Source organism: Dipodomys spectabilis, unplaced genomic scaffold (assembly GCF_019054845.1).
Source record: "Dipodomys spectabilis isolate Male_0828 unplaced genomic scaffold, ASM1905484v1 ptg000051l, whole genome shotgun sequence".
Classification (NCBI taxonomy): domain Eukaryota; kingdom Metazoa; phylum Chordata; class Mammalia; order Rodentia; family Heteromyidae; genus Dipodomys; species Dipodomys spectabilis.
Genome location: NW_024870728.1, coordinates 15,475,298 through 15,494,745, shown reverse-complemented (window position 1 = coordinate 15,494,745; position 19,448 = coordinate 15,475,298). Strand labels below are relative to the sequence as shown.

Genomic DNA, 19,448 nt, shown 5'->3' with positions numbered 1-19,448 from the left:
GTTGCTAGGATACAGTGAGTCTTCCATATCCATCTATATCTTCACCACTCCCTCCAGGCCTTCCTCCCTATCCCCAAACCACTACCCCAACTACTTCATGCCTCAACTGTACTGGACATTCTCCTAGTCAGCTTTAGACATTTCCAACTCCCAACTATTCTGCAGTGTCCTATTTAAAACATACCAAAGTTGCCCCTATTAAGTCCAAACTAGGGAAATTGCCCTATTAGGAAGCCAAGGTCTTTGATAAGCTGTTTCTAACTTGGTTGTCTACCCTCAATTCTACACAATAGCACACTTCGTGCCCCTTTTACATTAAATCCTATAGCCCTTCAACTTCTTAAAGCGCTTTATGACTCCTTTCCTTACGAGCAGTGGTTTCCTTAGATTTGGACTGCCTTTCCCCCTGTGCATAACCAGTGTATAAAGATGGCTGTTCACATAAGATGAATTCTTTTACTTCAAGTCCAATTCTGCTCAAGTATTTAACCTTCAAATATCGCCCCCGACTCCAACCTCAGGATAAACCAATTGATCCCAATTGTCTGATGAGTTGTGCTCAATAAATGCATTCAGACTCCTAAGAAAGGCTAGTACCTCTTTTTCAAGTAGTCACAGGCACTTCCAGGACTGTGGCAATCACATTGTAATCACTGCAGGACATAGTAAGGGCAAAGCTGCCAAATCACTAATGGCTAAATAAGTTAAATGCAGAGATTTCCTAATTAGGATTCTCTTTATTTAGATAATGTGTCTTTAAGTAGTTTACTATCTTAAATAAAAAGGTTTTCTGATACTATCCATCAACATAATCAGAGAACAGGTTAAAACTGTCATCTTTAATAATTTAGTTTTGGTTACCTTCTCTATGTAGCTCTTCCTGAACACTACTGAAGTTGCCTTCAGCCTTCTCCGTGGTTCTACTGCACATGTTATAGCTTCTATTAAATATATAGTAATGTTTTTATATGATATTCTCTATTAAGCTCCAAGTTCCTATGGACTAGACCTTCTTTCCACTTTAGATTATGCCTTTCCTAATAAGCTCCAGGCTTACATCTCTATTTATAGACTTAAGCATGTCCAAAGCGAAACTCATACTTACTACTGATTGATAACAAGTTGAAGATGATTCATTCTTCTCTGGTAGCAGCAATAATGATTTCATATTTTCATTGTCCGTACAATCCACAGGCCGCAGACCAAATATGTTACTGGTAAAGTAAATACAGATGGATTTAAGTAAATAAAATGTGTGACTTGATTCTTAACAAAACGGATGCATGAAGGAACATTTTTTTTTCAAGATCCTTAATAATACAGAATTTTAATTAAAATAAATGAGTCAAGCCAGGCGCCGGTGGCTCACGCCTGCAATCCTAGCTACTCAGGAGGCTGCGATCTGAGGATCACGGTTCAAAGCCAGCCCAGGCAGGAAAGTCCGTGAGACTCTTATCTCCAAAAAAATCACTAGAAAACTGGAAGTGGCTCTGTGGCTCAAGCAGTAGAGCGCTTGCCTTGAGCTGAAGAGCACAGGGACAGCGCCCAAGAGTTCAAGCCCTATGACCAACTGAAAAAAAAAAAAGGCAGAACTCAAATTAGGTATGAGGACCTAGTAGCAAAAGCTTCTAAAGTAAATGGAGAAAAGATGTAAAATGTCAATATAACATCAGATCATAATAGGGAACATTTTAAATTGCATATTTTATAACTTACACATCAATTTCTCTATAATTTTGTATTCTTCTGTATTCAAATTCATGTTTTAAATTGTAGTTCTTAATGATTAACCACTATGGGCTAGATGCTTTCAAATTCAATACAAATCATTTACTATAACTAGTGTAGGTACTATATTCTATAAACAAATATAAAATTAGAGTAATTTACAGACTAGGAATTTAGATCCACTAAAAGAAAAACTATGACACACAATAAATACTTTAATAAGGTATTGAATGGTGCACTTTAAAATTTAACTTTAATATTCTATGTACTCAAATTTTATCAACAAATTAGTATTGTTCTGAGAACAATTTGATGCAGATTTCTCAGCAAGGACTGATTTACATCAGACTGTTACAATAGAGGAGACTTTATAGATGACAGTATGACCATATTATTTTATGTTTTGTTGTTACTGTAAAGGTGATATACAGAGGGTTTGCAGTTACTTAAGCCAGGTAATATGTACATTTCTTTTTGGACAGTGTCACTACCTCTTCCTTCATTTTCTCCCAGGTTTTCCTTCCCAACCCCTCACCCAAATTGTATAGTTCATTTTCAACATCTAGTGAATTATCACTTCATCCTTTGTCCCACCATTTCTGTGCTCTTTTACCCTGCCCATAGAAGATAAACTTGCATACAAGCCTAAAGATAGAAAAACCAAAAACAGTGACAAAGGAGAAAACAAAAACAAAAAGCAAAATAACAAAAAAAAATCTTGTTTCCATTTCTTGGAATTCATTTAGATAAACATCATTTTATACGATCATATGCACATAGCTATTAAGCCTTTGTGATTCTCTCCTAAGAATATCCTCTATTAGTCTCAATGAGTGAATGCCTAGAATCATGTGAAGTATAATTTTTTTTGTCTTTTATCATCCAGTGCACTTACTTGTAGATTTATAGGCACATTCTAGTTACAACAAATGAGGGAAACTACATGCAACAACCCAATTAATAAATGGGCTAAAGACTTAAAGAAGCTTCTCCAAAGAAAAAGTAAGAATGGCCAATAGACACATGATGAAATGTTCAACATCTCTGGCCATAAAAGAAACGCAAATCAAAACAATGATATCCCAACTCACCTTAGTTAGCATGGCCATTATCAAGAAAATTAACAATAACAGATGCTGGTGGGGATGTGGCCAAAAGGAAACACTACTATACTGTTGGTAGGAATGTAAACTTGTTCAACCACTCTGGAAATCAGTATGGAGGTTCCTCAAAAGACTAAACACAGAGCTGCCCTATGACCCAGCAATCCAATTCCTGAGAATTTATCCAATAGACCGCAAACAAGGCCACACTAAAACTACTAGTACTACCATGTTTACTGCAGCATTATTTACCATAGCCAAGATATGGGATCAACCCAGTTGCCCCTCAGAGGATGAATGGATAAAGGAAATGTTGTGAGGGAAGGGATGGTAGGGGAAAAACAAAGGAGAAAACAATGCTCGATAGGAAATGTACTCATTACCTTACTCATGTAACTGTAACCCCTCTGTACAGTATCTTTACAATAAAAAAAATACAAAGAAAAGGAAAATGTTGTATATATGCACAATGGATTCTAAGCTTCCATCGGAAAAAATGATATTGTACCATTAGTAAGGCAATGAAAAGACTACAAAAAAACTGTATTAAGCAAAGTAAGCCATACCCACAGAACAGTGGGTATTATTTTCTTTCTTATACAAAGAAAATAAGAGAGGAACGGGATCCAATCACTTGACTAAGGGGACATTGTTTTTGTACATTGTCATTAGAGGGTAAACGAAGGGTTCCCTCACCTTCATGGTTTTCACACACATCCACAAATTTTTTTTTTAATTACAGTTCACTGAACTCTATTTATGAGATGTTCTTCAGGGTGTCTCATAAGGAACAAGTTTTAGCACAGATTTACTTTAGTATTACAGGATTCAAATAGGGAAAAATGCTCCCCATGTAGAAAATGGGAGTTAAACAAATCAAAATGATAGTTCCTGAGTTTAGCTTTTATACTTGCTGAACTGGGCAAAATACATAGATCATGTCAGCCTAGCAACTATGGTTTTGGGTAAGTAAAAGAGGATGAGGACCACTCAAACCTCAGGTAATCTTCAGAACTTCCTTTCCCCAGATGATTTTCATTCTTCCAGTCTCTAATATATATTTACTTAACATATTTTCACTATTTCAAAGGAGAAGGGAAGATTCAAATAAATATCTCCTCATAAGTTAAAAGAAGACACTTTGGCAACTTGTCATTAAAAGAGATGTATGGTGGGAAGGGAGCATATCTGCTTTATTATTATTATTATCTTTTAGTAGCTATAAAAAGGAGTTAACATTCAATTAAACAAAGCAGTTTATAAATACAATGAATCTTGACCAATGTCATCTGTTATCATTCTCCTCCATCCCTTCTAACCCCAACCCTTCCCTCAACTTTCTTAATTTTGTAGAATATAGATTGAATTTTATTAATGCATCTCCCCACTTCCTCCCTTCATCTAAATCTGCTCGATCTCATCCCCAACTTTTTTGTTTTGTGGGTTTTGTGCCAGTCCGGGAGCTTGAACTCAGGGCCTGGACGCTGTCCCTGAGCTTCTTTTGCTCAAGGCTAGCACTCTACCACTGGAGTCACAGCACCACTTCCAGCTTTATGTGGTACTGGGGAATCGAACCCGGGGCTTCATACATGCAAGGCAAGCACTCTACCACTAAGCCACATTCCTAGCCCATCAGCCCCCAACTTTTGAGGACCAGTTTCCTAGTGTTTATTATGTTAAGATTGTGAGTAGCCTAAGAAGTCATCTGCTTTTTTAGTTTACTTCCATTTGATATTTGATAATACCTGACAATATAATTTTCCTATCTCTTTATCGATCTAGACTGCCTCAATTCAACTAACAGGCACTATTGTCCAATTTTAAATAACTTCAAAATTACAGAGGTTCTTGTTATTCTTATTCCTTGTATGTGCTTTCAAAATATTATTTTAACATATTAGACTATGGCAGTGAGTTTCCAAATGAGCAATTCATAATATTTTATGGTTTTTAAGACCATGACTTATGTACATAAAGATCATTAAAATTCATATGAAAGCCAGGTTGGTAGTACACTTGCCATGAATGTGCAAAACCATGGGTTTCATTCCTAACACTTAGAATTAAAAAAAAAAAAACAACTCATGTGAAAATGCAATGTGTTAAACAGTATATGAAAAATCAGCATGGTGAATATCAATTTTATACCATACTGAATATGTAGGAAAGAGTCCTGAAGGAAACAGAGTAAAATATTAAGCATGAAGAAGTGTGACTGATCTATGATAAAACAGGTTATATGCATAACCTCTTGAATTTAAAGACAATTTTATCAATGTCCTTTGTAAGAGAAATTTTGACGGCAAAATGGGAGACAGGTAATGGGAGACAGGTAATGGACTGCGATAAGAAATGGGCCACAGAAAATGCCTCTATGATGACTGGTATTCATAACTATCCAGTTCATTGTTGTTCTTCTAACAGTGTTGGATAAACATTGACAGTTTGTATTCTCAGATTCTACTTTACACGCAGGTCCACACCATTTACCATCCTCTGGAAAATCTTTCTCCAACCAAGGTAAAATGCAATTGATTCTACTTCTACTTCCTGATTTAAAACAAAGAGACACAACTCACTGTTTACATTTAGCCCAGACAATCTCAGGGTATTTCAAAAGGAATCTCATCCACTGTACTTGATACTTCCCAATTTCATTCTTTAATGCTCAGATACCAACTGTACCTACTCACACAGGCAATAAATGACAATCAAAAAACAGAAATCTGAGTTGAAGAACCAGTATTCTAGCTCTTAAACTACCAAGTGCAAAAGTGAACAACAAAAAAAGTCACACAATATGCTATCAAAAATATCACTACACTTATAGGGCTTCTTAACAAGGATAAATTTTTATACTTCAAAAAATATAGAAGAGCCCAGTCAAGTACCCTTTAGTGCAGTGATAGATGACATTAACATAGTTATTTTACACAAATACAAGTCCACTATGACAACATAAAAAATGTTTATAGACAACAAACAACAAACAACACTTAATTCTATCCCATCAGTTATGACTTTAAACCAAAAATAAAGCAACAGCCTGATGCACTTGACTTTTAAAACAGTGCTTTGTAAAATGACAAGCGAGATTCTATTTTACATTTAGGATATTTACTACACAAAACTTATTTCATATGGTCTTAAAACACATGGTCCCTCAACTCAAATTATAGATGTCTCTTTTATTATTGGCTAAAGGGAATTTTGGTTTCTTTCCATAATATTTGAAGGCACTAACACACTGGAATTAGATACTTAGGGTGAAAAATGAGTATTACTGTATTCCCTTTGTAAAAAGTGGTGCTATATACAAGAAATGCAACATGTTGTCATATATATAAGGTACTGCCAATTGTGGTTGCTAATGGAAAATGAGGATAAAGTATTCTTCACTGTAGAAGGAAGATTATTTCTTTAAATTGTCAAACATTCTGGACTTAAGCACCAACAATTTAAGTTGCTATTTTTTTTAAATCAGAATCAGTTATGAAGGAAGAATACGCAATGATTCTTTTTTTTCTGTGCCAGTCCTGGGCCTTGAACTCAGAGCCTGGGCACTGTCCCTGAGCTCTTTTGCTCAAGGCTAATACTCTACCACTTGAGCCAATGCTCCACAACAATGATGTTTTTCTAAACATAAATATATTCTCTATCTTCTAGTGTGAAATCTAATACTATACACTGAAATTAAATGTCTGGAAATATGCAGGATTTAGAAAACATTACCTTTAGCAGGGTGCCGGTGGCTCATGCCTGTAATCCTAGCTACTCAGGAGGCTGACATCTAAGGATCACGGTTCAAAGCCAGCCCGGGCAGAAAAGTCCATAAGACTCTTATCTCTAATTACCCACTAGAAAACTGGAAGTGGTGCTGTGGCTCAAGCAGTAGAGTGCTCGCCTTGAGCTGTAGAGTACAGAGATAGCACCCAAGCCCAGAGTTCAAGCCCCACGACCCACCAAAAAAACAAAATAAAACAAAACAAAAAAAAACACTGTCTTTGCCTACACTCCTACTGAGAAAAAGTTCATACTTAACAACGAGTATCAAACTGATAAAATGAAAGAATAAGTTAGTAGGTAAAATATGAGAGAGATTTCACATGAGTTAAAGAACAGACACTGTGAGATGAAGTACTCTTAAGCCCAGGACTAGTAGCTAACATATGGGAGATGAACATGGAGAGCCTGGGGAGAGAAGCAGCAGCATGATGGCTGAAATATATGGATGCAGTAGAAGAACGTCTTCTATCAAGCTGAAGAATCCAATCACTGTGTGCTCATGTGTAGGAGTCAAATACAATCCGAGAAACTGATGAAGCAGATCTAACGCAATGGACATTAGGAGAAATGGACTGTAGGCATGAAAATTAAAAGGCACATGTACCTATTAACTTTATGGAACAATGCAACACAAATATAATTAAAGATATTTTTATTACATAGAAAAATATCAACATGTTAACTGAATTTATAAATGAGTCATGACAATATTTTAGAATTTTTTTCTACATACCACATCTAACACTTCAGTTTTAGTGCCTTATCAAGGAAAAATCTCTTGTAATTCAGTGAGTTCCGTATGATTCTTTACCAACAACATACCTTACACGATGAATCTTACAAATTTTATTTTTCTCGTTATTTAAACATTTTATCACTGACCAAAAAATAATTTTTATTCTATTCTTTTATAACACAGTAGAGAAGATTTTAAGTATTCTTTCCTCTACTGTATTTCTGCCTTATTCTTTTCCTTGTGATTTTAAATCAGTTTTGAAAACGTTTCGTATAAAACCTATAAAGATACAACTCGAGACTTTAAATTTTAAAACTCTGATAGAAGATTGAGTGTTCCTAAGTTACTGCTTCTTGTATCTTGAGCTAATATGAAACACCAAAAAATCACTGCTACTGACATACACTAATATTCTATAAGAAAGTAGTATGTGCATGAATAAAATGTATAAATATATAAATAAATATATTAGAATCAGCACAATGACTTACTCATTTTATACACAAAATGAATACATGTGTATGTACATATAGGGGAAAAGTCAAGATTGCTTTATAATCACTTTGAAAAATATTCATTCACTAACTCTCTTTTTTATATAATTAATGTAACATCAACTCTTTTAGGCATTTAAAAAAAATGAGATAAAAGTTAGTTTCAATTTTCACAGAACTCAATGAACAAAACAAAGAATATAGTGGGAATTTTAAAATCTGGTGATGCTTCCAAGACCTGAAAAGCGAATGAAGAAAAAGGGTAGAATACCCCAGCAAACAGTAAAATATGTAAAGGACTTTAAGTGAAGATGTATAGTAAATTACATACAACAATGACAACGAAAATAGAGAGGTGAAGAAAACAGAAAGAGAGGAAAGAGAAAGAAAGCAAGCAAGAACAAATGTACACAAGAGTGAGCACTGGGAAGGGGTGTTTCTGTGTTCTAGAGATAAAATCTGTGGCCAGTTATGAAAGAACAAAGGGAAGGTATTAAAAAGGGAGTTCCTCCTAAGGCAGCAAGAAACCTTAAAGAGTTCCCAGACAGCCATAAGCAGAAAGATGGCCTCAACAGAGGACAATTGGTAAGCTGGGGTTACAGAATTAAATTACATGTCTGTCCCTAAAACATGTGTGTGACTTCGGACAAATAACTTAAACCTCTGTGCTTCACTTACTCCTTAACCTATGAAATAGAGCTAATTACCTACTTTTTAAGATTATTTCAAAGACCAAATTATTTAATATATCAAAAGTGCTTAGCAGACATTACCAGCTCCATGTTTGCTTACTATTGTACTTTGCAATAACTAGGATGTTTAGTAAGGAAAAATATAGTAACATTTTTAACATTAAAGTAATTAAGGTAAATTTCCATTTCCGGTCTGGTACAAACTAAAGATAAAGAGTATGGACCAAACCCAGGCACTCAAGGTTCATGCCTGTAATCCTAACTACTCAGGAGTCTAAGATCAGAGGAGTATGGTTCAATGCCAGCCCAGACAGCAAAGGCCGTGAGACTCTTATCTCCAGTTAACCACCAAAAAGTTGGAAGTGTGGCTGAGAGTAAGAACAGAATACCAGCCTTGAGCAAAAAGCTAAGGGAGAGTGCCTTGGCCCTGAGTTCAAAACCAGAGGGCAGGAACATAAAAAAGGAAAGAAGTATGAACTGCATGAATACAAATCCTTTTCCCAACCAGAATCCTTTCTTTCTTTTTTTTGTTTTTGGGTCCGGTTGTGGGACCTGAACTCTGGGCCTGGGCGCTGTCCCTCAGCTCTTCAGCTCAAAGCTAGTGCTGTACCACTTGAGCCACAGGGCCACTTCCGGCTTTTTTCATTTTGCTTATGTGCTGCTGAGGAATCGAACCCAGGGCCTCAGGCATGCAAGGCAAGCACTCTACCACTGAGCCACCTTCCCAGCCCCCCAACCAGAATCCTTTCTAATCACTAAGACTGATGAAAAGAAATCACTTACCAAAAGGTTAAACTGATAGGTCCAATGTTTCAACTTCACCTCAAGGGCAGAGTTCAGAATACAGTAACACACTTCAATCCCCTTTTCTCTATAGGAATGACAAGCTATCTTTCATTTATTGCATAAAGCTGAGCTGTGAATGTACTATAGGCTAGTACCAGGTGGGGAGGAGGTGGGTAAATCCAAACTTACACACTTAGATCATCCAGTGTGCAAAATATTCGCAGAGCATTTTTAACTAATGATAAACTTATCGTGTCAAGATAGTCCATGGATGAAAACTTTTAAGAACAGCTACAAAATTCCAAACGCAAAAATTTAATTTTTCAAGTCACTTTGCTATGAGCAGGAAAATGTACAATCACTCAAAAGAGAAACATGTCTTTCTTTTAAAGCTACAAAACATAAATTATTTTTGTAGATGATTTGGTTTTTTTTAAACCTTAACTAGAGCAAGAAGTTCCAGTGATCCACTTAAGAATTCAACATCCATTCCAAGGAAAAGTGTAACAAGTACCAAACACGTACCAAATATAAGTAGAACAAGTACCAAATACGAAGTCCTATGTATTTGTAAGGGAATAAGAAAAAGTAGGAAAGAGGGAAGGAGGAAGGGAAGGAGAGAAGGAGACAAGAGCCTGTTATTTTCCATAGACTGCAACTAGTTCTGAATTAAATCTTACTCTAACCTCTACACTAGATTTTCATATAATCTTGAGGACTGTGCTAGGAAACCATGCATCATCCTGTTTTACAAAAGTGTCCATTTACTCCTAACTAGAGTAAACACATAGTCAGAAATAGGTGAAGGGAAAAGTGATAGAAGGAATATGTGAAAACTTAACAGGAAAGTAGGCACTTAAAAGACTTCCTGATCTTTTACTCAGCCAAAAGAAAAATGAAATTATATAATTTGCAAGAAAATGAATGGAACTGGAGATGATCATGTTGAGTGAGATTAGTCAAGCTCAAAAAGCCAATTATCACATGTTTTCTCTCATTTGTGGAATCTAACCTAAATTATAATGGCAATAGCTGCTCATGATGATAATAACACATGAATGTTGAAGGGAAACTGTTTGGGGGGGCTAGGGATCAGGAAGCAGAGAAAAGAGAAAAAGGAAAAGACACTGAAGAGTAAAGAGCATAGAAAGTGTTACTTACACTTTCCAGCATAAAACCCACAAAACACTGAAAAAGAAGGGAACAGTGAGGGGAATATAAGAAGGGGTGAGTTTGTCCTGCATGTAAATATGAAATTGTCACAATGAAACTTCCTCATATTATTAATGTACACTAATTTAACACTAATGGAGGAAGGGATAGAAATGAGCTTTGTATACTCTCAGGACAATAATGTTTAGAACACTGGCAGTCACCTAGGCAAGAGAGGTCTTAAAAAGTATCAAGACTGACATCAAATATAGTGAAAGCAGGGGTTATACTGTGGGGGAGGGACATACAAAGCAACAAAGAGGTAATCTTATAAATGCGTTAGAAACAAATGCATGAAAGAAAAAAACATTAAAATACATATCTAAGGGTTCATTTTCCTAACATCACATTATCTCACATTATCTGACCTTTTCCGCTTGACTCATACATATACTAGATATTGCAAATAAGGGAAACCATGGGACCTATGTTTCTTTAGGCCTGGCTTACTTCACTTAATATAATTTTTTCGTATATTTGATGTCAGTATAACTTGTGGAGGAGATGGGGAAAAACAAGTCGTTTAAGGATACAGGTGGATCTGTTGCGACAATGAGAAGTACAAGTTGTCATGTCGAAAATGAGCTTTACAACGTTAGTGCGGGGGGGGGGGGGGGGGGGGGAGGCTGGGAAGCTGGGAAGGGATGTGAAGGGTAAACAAAGGAGGAGGCTGCAATGCTTGATAAGAAATGTACGCATTATCCTGCCCATGTAATTGTAACCCATCTGTACAGTATGTTCACAAAAAAATAAAATAAAATTTTTTAAAAAAAGTATCAAGACTACAGCAAGTACTATGGGTAGTCATAATCCCATAAAAAGTAGTATACCATGGATACCTGTGGGGCAGATTTAAAAAAAGCATGTGACATTTATTCTGACAAATAGAAGGAACCAGTTCTACCACCATAGAAGAGGTACAACTCATGGAAATTTGGTTTTAGACATTCTTGTCATACAGTAAAGTGGTACCAGAAGGTGGCAATTTTCATTTTCATCTCATCTGACAAAAGGAAAAAAAATAGTATCTTCATTCATTGAAAAACTTACTCTCTGTACACATAAATGTGGCAGAAGGGCTGATATACCCCTTGACTACAGTAAGAAGGTAACAAGAAGTAAATATACTACCACCTAATTTCTATAGGCATGGATACAGACATGAGCAATCAAGAAAGACAATCCAAAAAAAAAAAAAAAAATCAAGATGAACTCAAAAAAATAAAAAACTGCTACCATAAATAAGTGTTCCAAGTAAAGTATAAGAATGTATAAACATTAGAAGGCACATTTTAAGCAAATGCAAATAAATTAATTAAGTTAATTAATTTTTAAAATGCTCTAAGAAAGGGGTCAGGACAAACTGTGGGAAGATGATGAGTTTAGAGGTCAGTAGCACTAGACCATCCAGGGCCTCATAAGCTATGTTTTTGGATTTGAAATTCATTTTAAACACATTATAAGGAAGCCACTGAAGACAATTGAGGAAATACATGATTTAGTCAAACTTGTACTTATTGAAGGTACTGAGGCCACAGTATGAGGAATGAATTAAAGAAAAGCAATCTGAAAAGGAAGTGACCAGCAGGAAGCTGGTAAGATCAATCAGGTGAATAGTCACTACAAAATAAAGCAAATTGCAGTAACATAAGACATTATAACCAACAGTCTGCAAATAATAATAATAATAATAATGTTTAGAAACAGCAACTATTCCAGTATACTTACGGATCAAAACTCATTTGCCTCCTGTCCTTATCCAACACCAACCCCAACCTCTTTTCAAAATTCTCTTTCCCAACAGTCCTATTGAACAACTACTGGTTCAATAGTCACTTAATACATGTCTATTTAAATTAATTTACATTGAATACATATGAAGATTTAGTTTCCCAGGGACAGACAATATCCAAGTATTCAAAAGCTTAAGGTGATTATACTACTGAATGGCTGGCATCTGGCATTGACATAAACATTACACCTGGCAGAAAGGTCTACAAGACAGTGCTGGGCTAAAGAGTGCCATTTGGCCAGGTAAGCCTATGAAAAAACAGGTGTCTGGTCTCTATGAGTCGTGGGAAGGTAGAAATCACTGTTTCATGCCCCCTCCTTGTATATTAATAAGTCCTCACAGTGCAGTGAAGAATCATGGTGTACAAACCACAAGACAGGCTCCAGGGTTTTGGCTCATTAATCCTTACTCTGCTCTGAGGAAATAGAAAAACAGCAGGCAGCACCCATGTTTTATAGGTGAGGACATCAAGGCACCGAAATTAACCTGCTTGAGGCTATAAAGTCAATAATGGAGTCACAAATAAAAGCTGGATTCCCTAACACCCTGACTGGTGCTCCATTCATTAAAGTGGTCATGGCTGATTTAAGGACCCAAGAATGGAAACTATTTCATTTCACCTGACCCAAGCAACCATTTGCTTTATAAAATGGTTTGCTATACCCAAAAGAGGGCCATATCTGCTGGGTCTTTTCATAGATATAAATATGTTAGGTCCATGTACACGTATACACAGACAGACACACACACACACACACACACACACAGACACACACATACAATTTTTTGAAAAAACAGTCAGTAGGTATCCCAAGTTTCCTCAACTACCTGACAACTTGCATAGGAAACACGGGAAATTGGACACACTGACTAAAACTAACAGCATAAGGTATGGTATATTATTACGTTGCTAATTTGCTTTTCATTTATGTTAAATAGTTAACCTACAAAATCACAACCTAGAAGTTCTATTTTGTAATTCTTATATGCTCTGTAACTTTGATTTTCTGTGCTCTTTTGAAACCTATAGAAGCCATGGGGGCACAGAGAAGTAATTCTTGCATTTTCATTTCAACTACCTAATTAACTAAAGAGAGTAAAAATAACATATAGGGAGACATGAGCCAAGTTACAGATTAAAGATATAAAATCTACATACAGCATTTGCTTGTGATACTCTTGACAATAGCAATTTTAAAATGCAGCCGCCAGCATTCACTAATGGGCCTCTGTGCCCTGACACTGCAAAACAATTTACTCAGAGCCTCATTTGAATAATGTGAAAAATCTGGGAAATAACTCAACTGCACTAGCCCAATATCCAAATACTTTAACTCTTGCTATAAAGTTCTGAAATAATTCTAAGCATGAGGTAGCACAAAATATAATTAGATTTATGACTTTTATTAACAAACATGAATCAGCATATAGAACATAAGCACTAAGTGAATTTGTCCATGAAATAAAGTTTCCAAAATGGATTGAACACAGCAAATCTCCAAATACTTAAGTCTCACCGAGGAAATAGTACAGGGTTTAGTTTAAATACAGACCCTAATGGTTACATCTCACTGCAACATCTAAATGCAACTGTAGAAGGGAAGGCAAAAGAACCCTCAGATAGTGAGACACATACCTAACTTGGGAATACAGGTCAATTTGCAAACAACTGTGTAGACAATACTTACACAACATTCCTAGAGGCTCCGTGGGACAGTAAGAGCTTGACTATATCAAGATGCCCATTCCGGGCTGCATCATGAAGTGGAGAGTCGTTGTGGTAGCCAGTGCTGTTCACCAAGGCCTTATGCTGCAGCAGCAATTCCACAACCTTCAGATGTCCATGATTGCAGGCTTCATGCTAATTTTTAGCATTTTATTTACATTAAAAAAAAAGGTAGAGATGGTGGTAAAGAGTAAATGATACTACAATAACACTGCCATTTACCCTTAAATAAATAGAAACCTAGTCATAAATGTATTCTTACATAAATACTCATAAAGACCATGACTGTTCAGAAAATACAGGCTAATAATAATCTATAGTAAGATACACAGTGATCAAGATCTGTATAAATCATGGACAAATAAAACCCTTACATCAAATACTTAGTTATATTTCCTAAATTCTTCTACAATAATTTTAAAATATTAAGAAGGTAAGATAATATTTAACAACCAGTTACACAAAATTCACAGGCTGGTAATGTAGCTAAGTGAAGAACATTTGCCTAGCATGGATTAGGGCCCTAGGTTTGATCTCTAGCACTAGAAATGTTTTTAATATTTAAATATTTTTTAAAAGGGGAAAAAATGTTAATCATTTCTCTCAGCCTCAAGTTCAAACACTAAAAATGACTTAACTCAGACGAAACCATGCAAATAGCTTAAGAATTTGGCAGAGAAGTCTTTTTGTATACCTTTAAACGTTTTGTCATTTGGCCTAAGGAGTCCCTTCATTTTGTGCTGAACTTCTGATTTACAGGATAAAGCAACCATTTCCTCTGCTTATATTCCTGTGCCTGTCTGTGATCAAGCCTTATTCTCATTGCCTCAATAAAATTAGTCCATTTCCAAGTATTTTTGCTGTTCTACTTCCAGAGTATTCTTCACATTGTACAAAGAGTAATAAAGACTCAAAAATGTTGAATGTAATCAAAACTTTCTATTGCCTCAATTTTTTAACTAGACAGATAAACAAGATGGTCACATTCCCTACTCCTCTTCTGACTTCTCTTTGTGAAATCCAAATCAGACTCAATGCTGCACAATGGAGCCTAGTGTCAGCCACAGCAGTTCCTGCATGCAGAAGCCAAATATAGCAATGTTGCACAACTGGACTTCTAAATCTAAAAGTAGCAAAACAGTAGTCAATTATTTTCCTGGTAACTGAAAAGCTGGGGGGTGGGGGGGACTCTCCAGACTGAATATGGAGATGGTAGGGATGATATGCAGACAATAACAATAAGCACAGCAAAATAAGAGACCAACAACCCCCACCATTGAAAAACATAAACAAGTAAGAACTACCAGTGGAGTCCATCCAGCATGGTCTTTCACATTTGGGTCATTTCCATTTTGTAAAAGGTATTCAACAGAAGGTACATCTCCCTGAAGAACAACAAAAAGAAAAAGACATTAAAAAACATCAAGAATGAAAGGAAAATACTGACAGTCTGTCTTCTAGAAGATAAAGTAAACTTAAATATTTTCTCTATCATGTATTGCTTGTGAATTCAAATGTATTAACTATGTATGAAGAAGCTGAAGATACACAGTCATATCATCTATACTTGAATATAAAATAATTCATAAATATTAGCAATCCATACTCAAAGTTCATTTCAAGATAATAAATACAGAATGTTAGTCTAAAAATCTTCTGATTATAACAAAGTTTAAGTCTTCACTCCATTTGTAAAAAGACCCTTTTGGGCATACATGAAAATAGTTTCTAAGTATTGTTAAAAACAAAATTATTTAAAGCCTAGAAGGCTAGTCAATGAAACCAATGTCACAACTGCCAAAATAACCCCACGCTTTATTAACAAGTACTCTATCTTCATTCATTGAGTTTACACTTACATAATTTCCTCAAAGTACTTCTGTGGCAGAATCAGTTACTAAGTTTAAAATGGTTGAAAAAGGATCAAGAAAAACCAATTCAGGATAGTAAGGGAAAACAAAGGAGGGGGTAACAATGCTTGATAGGAAATGTACTCATTACCTTACTCATGTAACTGTAACCCCTCTTACAATATCTTTATAATAAAAAAAAATGAAATTCCACCCTGTCTAACATTGGTGTCATGCTTCAGGTGATGAAAATAAATCTCTGCCTTTGATTAAAAAAAATTCAAAACAACTCATGAAATCAGCATTTAATTCTTATTCCCTGGTTCAAGACTAAAGTCACCACTCATTATCAAATAACAACTATAGGAAATGTAATGCCCATCAAATCTGTGGTACTGTTAACAAGTCTTTCCAAATAGCTGAATGGTTTTTAACTTTTCTTTTTCTTTTTTTTTTTTGGGTCTGGTCATGGGGCCTGAACTCTGGGTCTGGGCGCTGTCCCTCAGCTCTTCAGCTCAAGGCTAGCGCTCTACCACTTGAGCCACAGCGCCACTTCCGGCATTTTTCTTTTTGCTTATGTGGTGCTGAGGAATCGAACCCAGGGCCTCATGCATGCAAGGCAAGCACTCTACCACTGAGCCACCTTCCCAGCCCTGGTTTTTAACTTTTATGTTTTCCTATTCCAACATTCTGGAGATATATTCAATAATTTCATGATAGCAGCTTACTGGAGCAGTGAAGAAGGGAGGAAAATAAGCAATGTTGTTACTTTATTTTAAAAACTTCTTTTTGAAGAAACAAAATAATGAGAATAAAATTAAAGTCCCCTTCCAATTTTGGCTTTCTGTGTTATGCATATTTTTATTTAGCTAAATTATAATATAGGTGAGCGAATGTTATCACATGAAACTTATGCTTCTGTTGCCAACTTCCAAAGGAAGTGAACTCTGGTAAAAGATGTCTAGGAAAGCTGACTCTGGTAATAGTCTCTGCTCTCATTTGTGTGTGAGAAATAGTCTTCAAACTACTTAATGCTACCTTTCATCTCATTCTAATCTAATTTGGAAAGATTTGATATCTGTCTTTTATATTTGATTATTAGGTATTGGTCAACTCTTATTATTTGAAAATGCTAAAAACAGAGGGGTTATTTACATAAGTAAAGCAAAGAGTGCATTTCCTTTTGAACAATGTCACCCTTTCCCTTCCTCTCTCCTAGTTTTTCCCTCCCATTCCCACTCACAAGTTGTATAGTTCATTTTCAACATATTGTCCAATAAGTACCATTGCGATATATGTTTACCCTCTACCCCTCTATTTCTGTGCTTCCCCTTAACACTCCCAAAGACCTATAGGCAAAAAAAGAAAACAAAGAGCAAAAAAGAAAAAAAAACTCTTTTTTCCATTTCCTGGAGTTCATTTCAATAAATATTGTTTCATATGATCTGACGCACATAGGCATTGTGCCTTTCTGTTACTCTCCTAAGAGTATCCTCATCTAGTGTGAACTGGTCAATTCTTACAAGCCTTAAAAAATCTCTAGTAATAAAAGTATATATTGTCCCCTTTTAAGACTATGTCAGGACTTTAAGAAAAAGAATGGCAATTATGCAGAACACAGTAAATTTCCTTGAGATGAAATTATCAGTCATAACAAATGTAACTAAATCAGTTCATTTAGGATTAACAGGGGAGAGGGACAAGACCTAGGCCCATGAAGATGAAGACAAGTGAAAATAACTATCAAAGCTTACTCTGAAAATGACTGAATAAATGGAACTCAGACATGACAAAAATTGCATATATAACACTGTATTCAATTTGGTTTTGTGAAAGGCTTTTTTAAAGAAAAATGAAACCTCTCATTTTTTTACTCTAATACTCAATACCCTTTTTTTGCTTTTTTTGGTACTGGAGCTTGAACTCAGGGACTTGTACTCTTGCTTGGTGTTTTGTTCTTGGCTGTCACATAAGCTATACTACCTCTACTTCCAGCCTTTTGCTGGTTAACTGGAGATAAGAATTTCAGAAATTTTTCTGCCTTGGTTGACTGAATTCAAACTAAAATCCTCAGATCTCAAGCTCCCAAGAAGATAGGATTACAGATGTGAGCTACCAGAACCCAGCAATTTCTTTTTTAATTTTTTTAAACCATGCTCTGTTAAAATGTTGTTTAATAAACCCACAAATATGGTGGGCTGACTATAAACATAAATGTAGAATCAAAGTCCAAGAGGATCCCAGTGATGGGTTGGAAAATAAGCAGGATCTATTTTAAGTTGGTAGACTACTGTTATTTTCTTTCTAATCACCTCTACACGTTATCAAGGGCGTCTTCTAGTAACATTCCACTATCTTAAATCTGTAACTGATTTTTAAACCAGTTTTTATAACCAATCTGTTTCCCCACTCTATTACTTAAAAGTCCGTTGTATTTTCATCTTTCTACCTTATGTAAATGTAATGTCATGCACGTAAATAAAATTATGATAATTGGATAGGTTCCACAGTAGCTGGAGAAGGCAGAACCAATCCAAAGTTTCCAGGAGATAAATTAACTTCTGCTTCTCAATGCTTTCAACTACTTTCTTCCCTAACAGGATGTTTTTTGAGTGAGAAGAACTCACAGCTTTAAAATATAATTGAGGTTTCTTGAAACCATAGCCAAAATAAAAACAAGAAAAAGAAAAAAAATTTCATATGGATTTGGTATTCTCAAGTAATACTTTAAAGGCTGAAAATAAGAGAATGTGTCCCACTGGATTTTTCGACTACTAACTTTTGAAAGGCAAGATTCTCTCTATAACTTCTCTCATATTTTGTAGGTGGGATGGGAGGGAAAAACTGGGAGAGAAAGAGGGAAGGAGTGACACTGTCTGACTACCTGACTTATGCAACTCTAACCCCTCTGTATATCACCTTTACAATAAAAATTTAAAAAAAAATTTTTTTTTGGTCAGTTGTGGGGCTTGAACTCTGGGCTTGGACACTGTCCCTGAGCTCTTCAGTTCGAGGCTAGTGCTCTACCACTTGAGCCACAGCTCCACTTCCAGTTTTCCAGTGGTTTACTGGAGATAAGAGTCTCATGGACTTTCCTGCCCAGGCTGGCTTTGAACTGTGATCCTCAGATCTCAGCCTCCTGAGTAGCTATGATTAAAGATGTGAGCCACTTGTGCCCAGCTAAGAATAAAATTTTTTAAAAAGTTCTTGCCAGGCACTGGTGGTTCACACCTGTAATCCTAGCTACTCTAAGGCTAAGATCTAAGGATCAAGGTTGGAAGCCAGGTTTTTCTTTTGTCAGTTACTTTCTCATGAAAACAACCTGAGTGTAACAATAGCATGAGTACACAAAATATAATGCTGCCTTAAAGTATGCTTACAAAGCCAAATCCTGAATAAGACTCCCCTCATTGGGTTTTCTCTGCACCCAACACATCATTACCACATTTGTTATATTTACAGCAGACCCAAAATATTGTCTATTATGTCTGCATCATAAATACATCATGGTATGTCAACTTTAAGACACTGTATCCCACACCT

General features: G+C 35.8%; 1 protein-coding gene across 2 annotated transcripts in view; it reads right to left on the bottom strand.

Annotated features, from left to right (window-relative positions):
- The window catches only part of Bard1 (BRCA1 associated RING domain 1), a 72,035-nt gene that overhangs the window by 26,120 nt on the left and 26,467 nt on the right, over positions 1–19,448 (bottom strand). For both annotated transcript variants that reach the window (XM_042679363.1, XM_042679364.1), the window contains 3 exons: positions 15,360–15,440; positions 14,018–14,190; positions 1,106–1,214 (listed from right to left, as the gene is read on the bottom strand). In XM_042679363.1, coding sequence (XP_042535297.1) covers positions 1,106–1,214; positions 14,018–14,190; positions 15,360–15,440 — 363 coding nt within the window. The remainder of the gene's footprint in view (positions 1–1,105; positions 1,215–14,017; positions 14,191–15,359; positions 15,441–19,448) is intronic.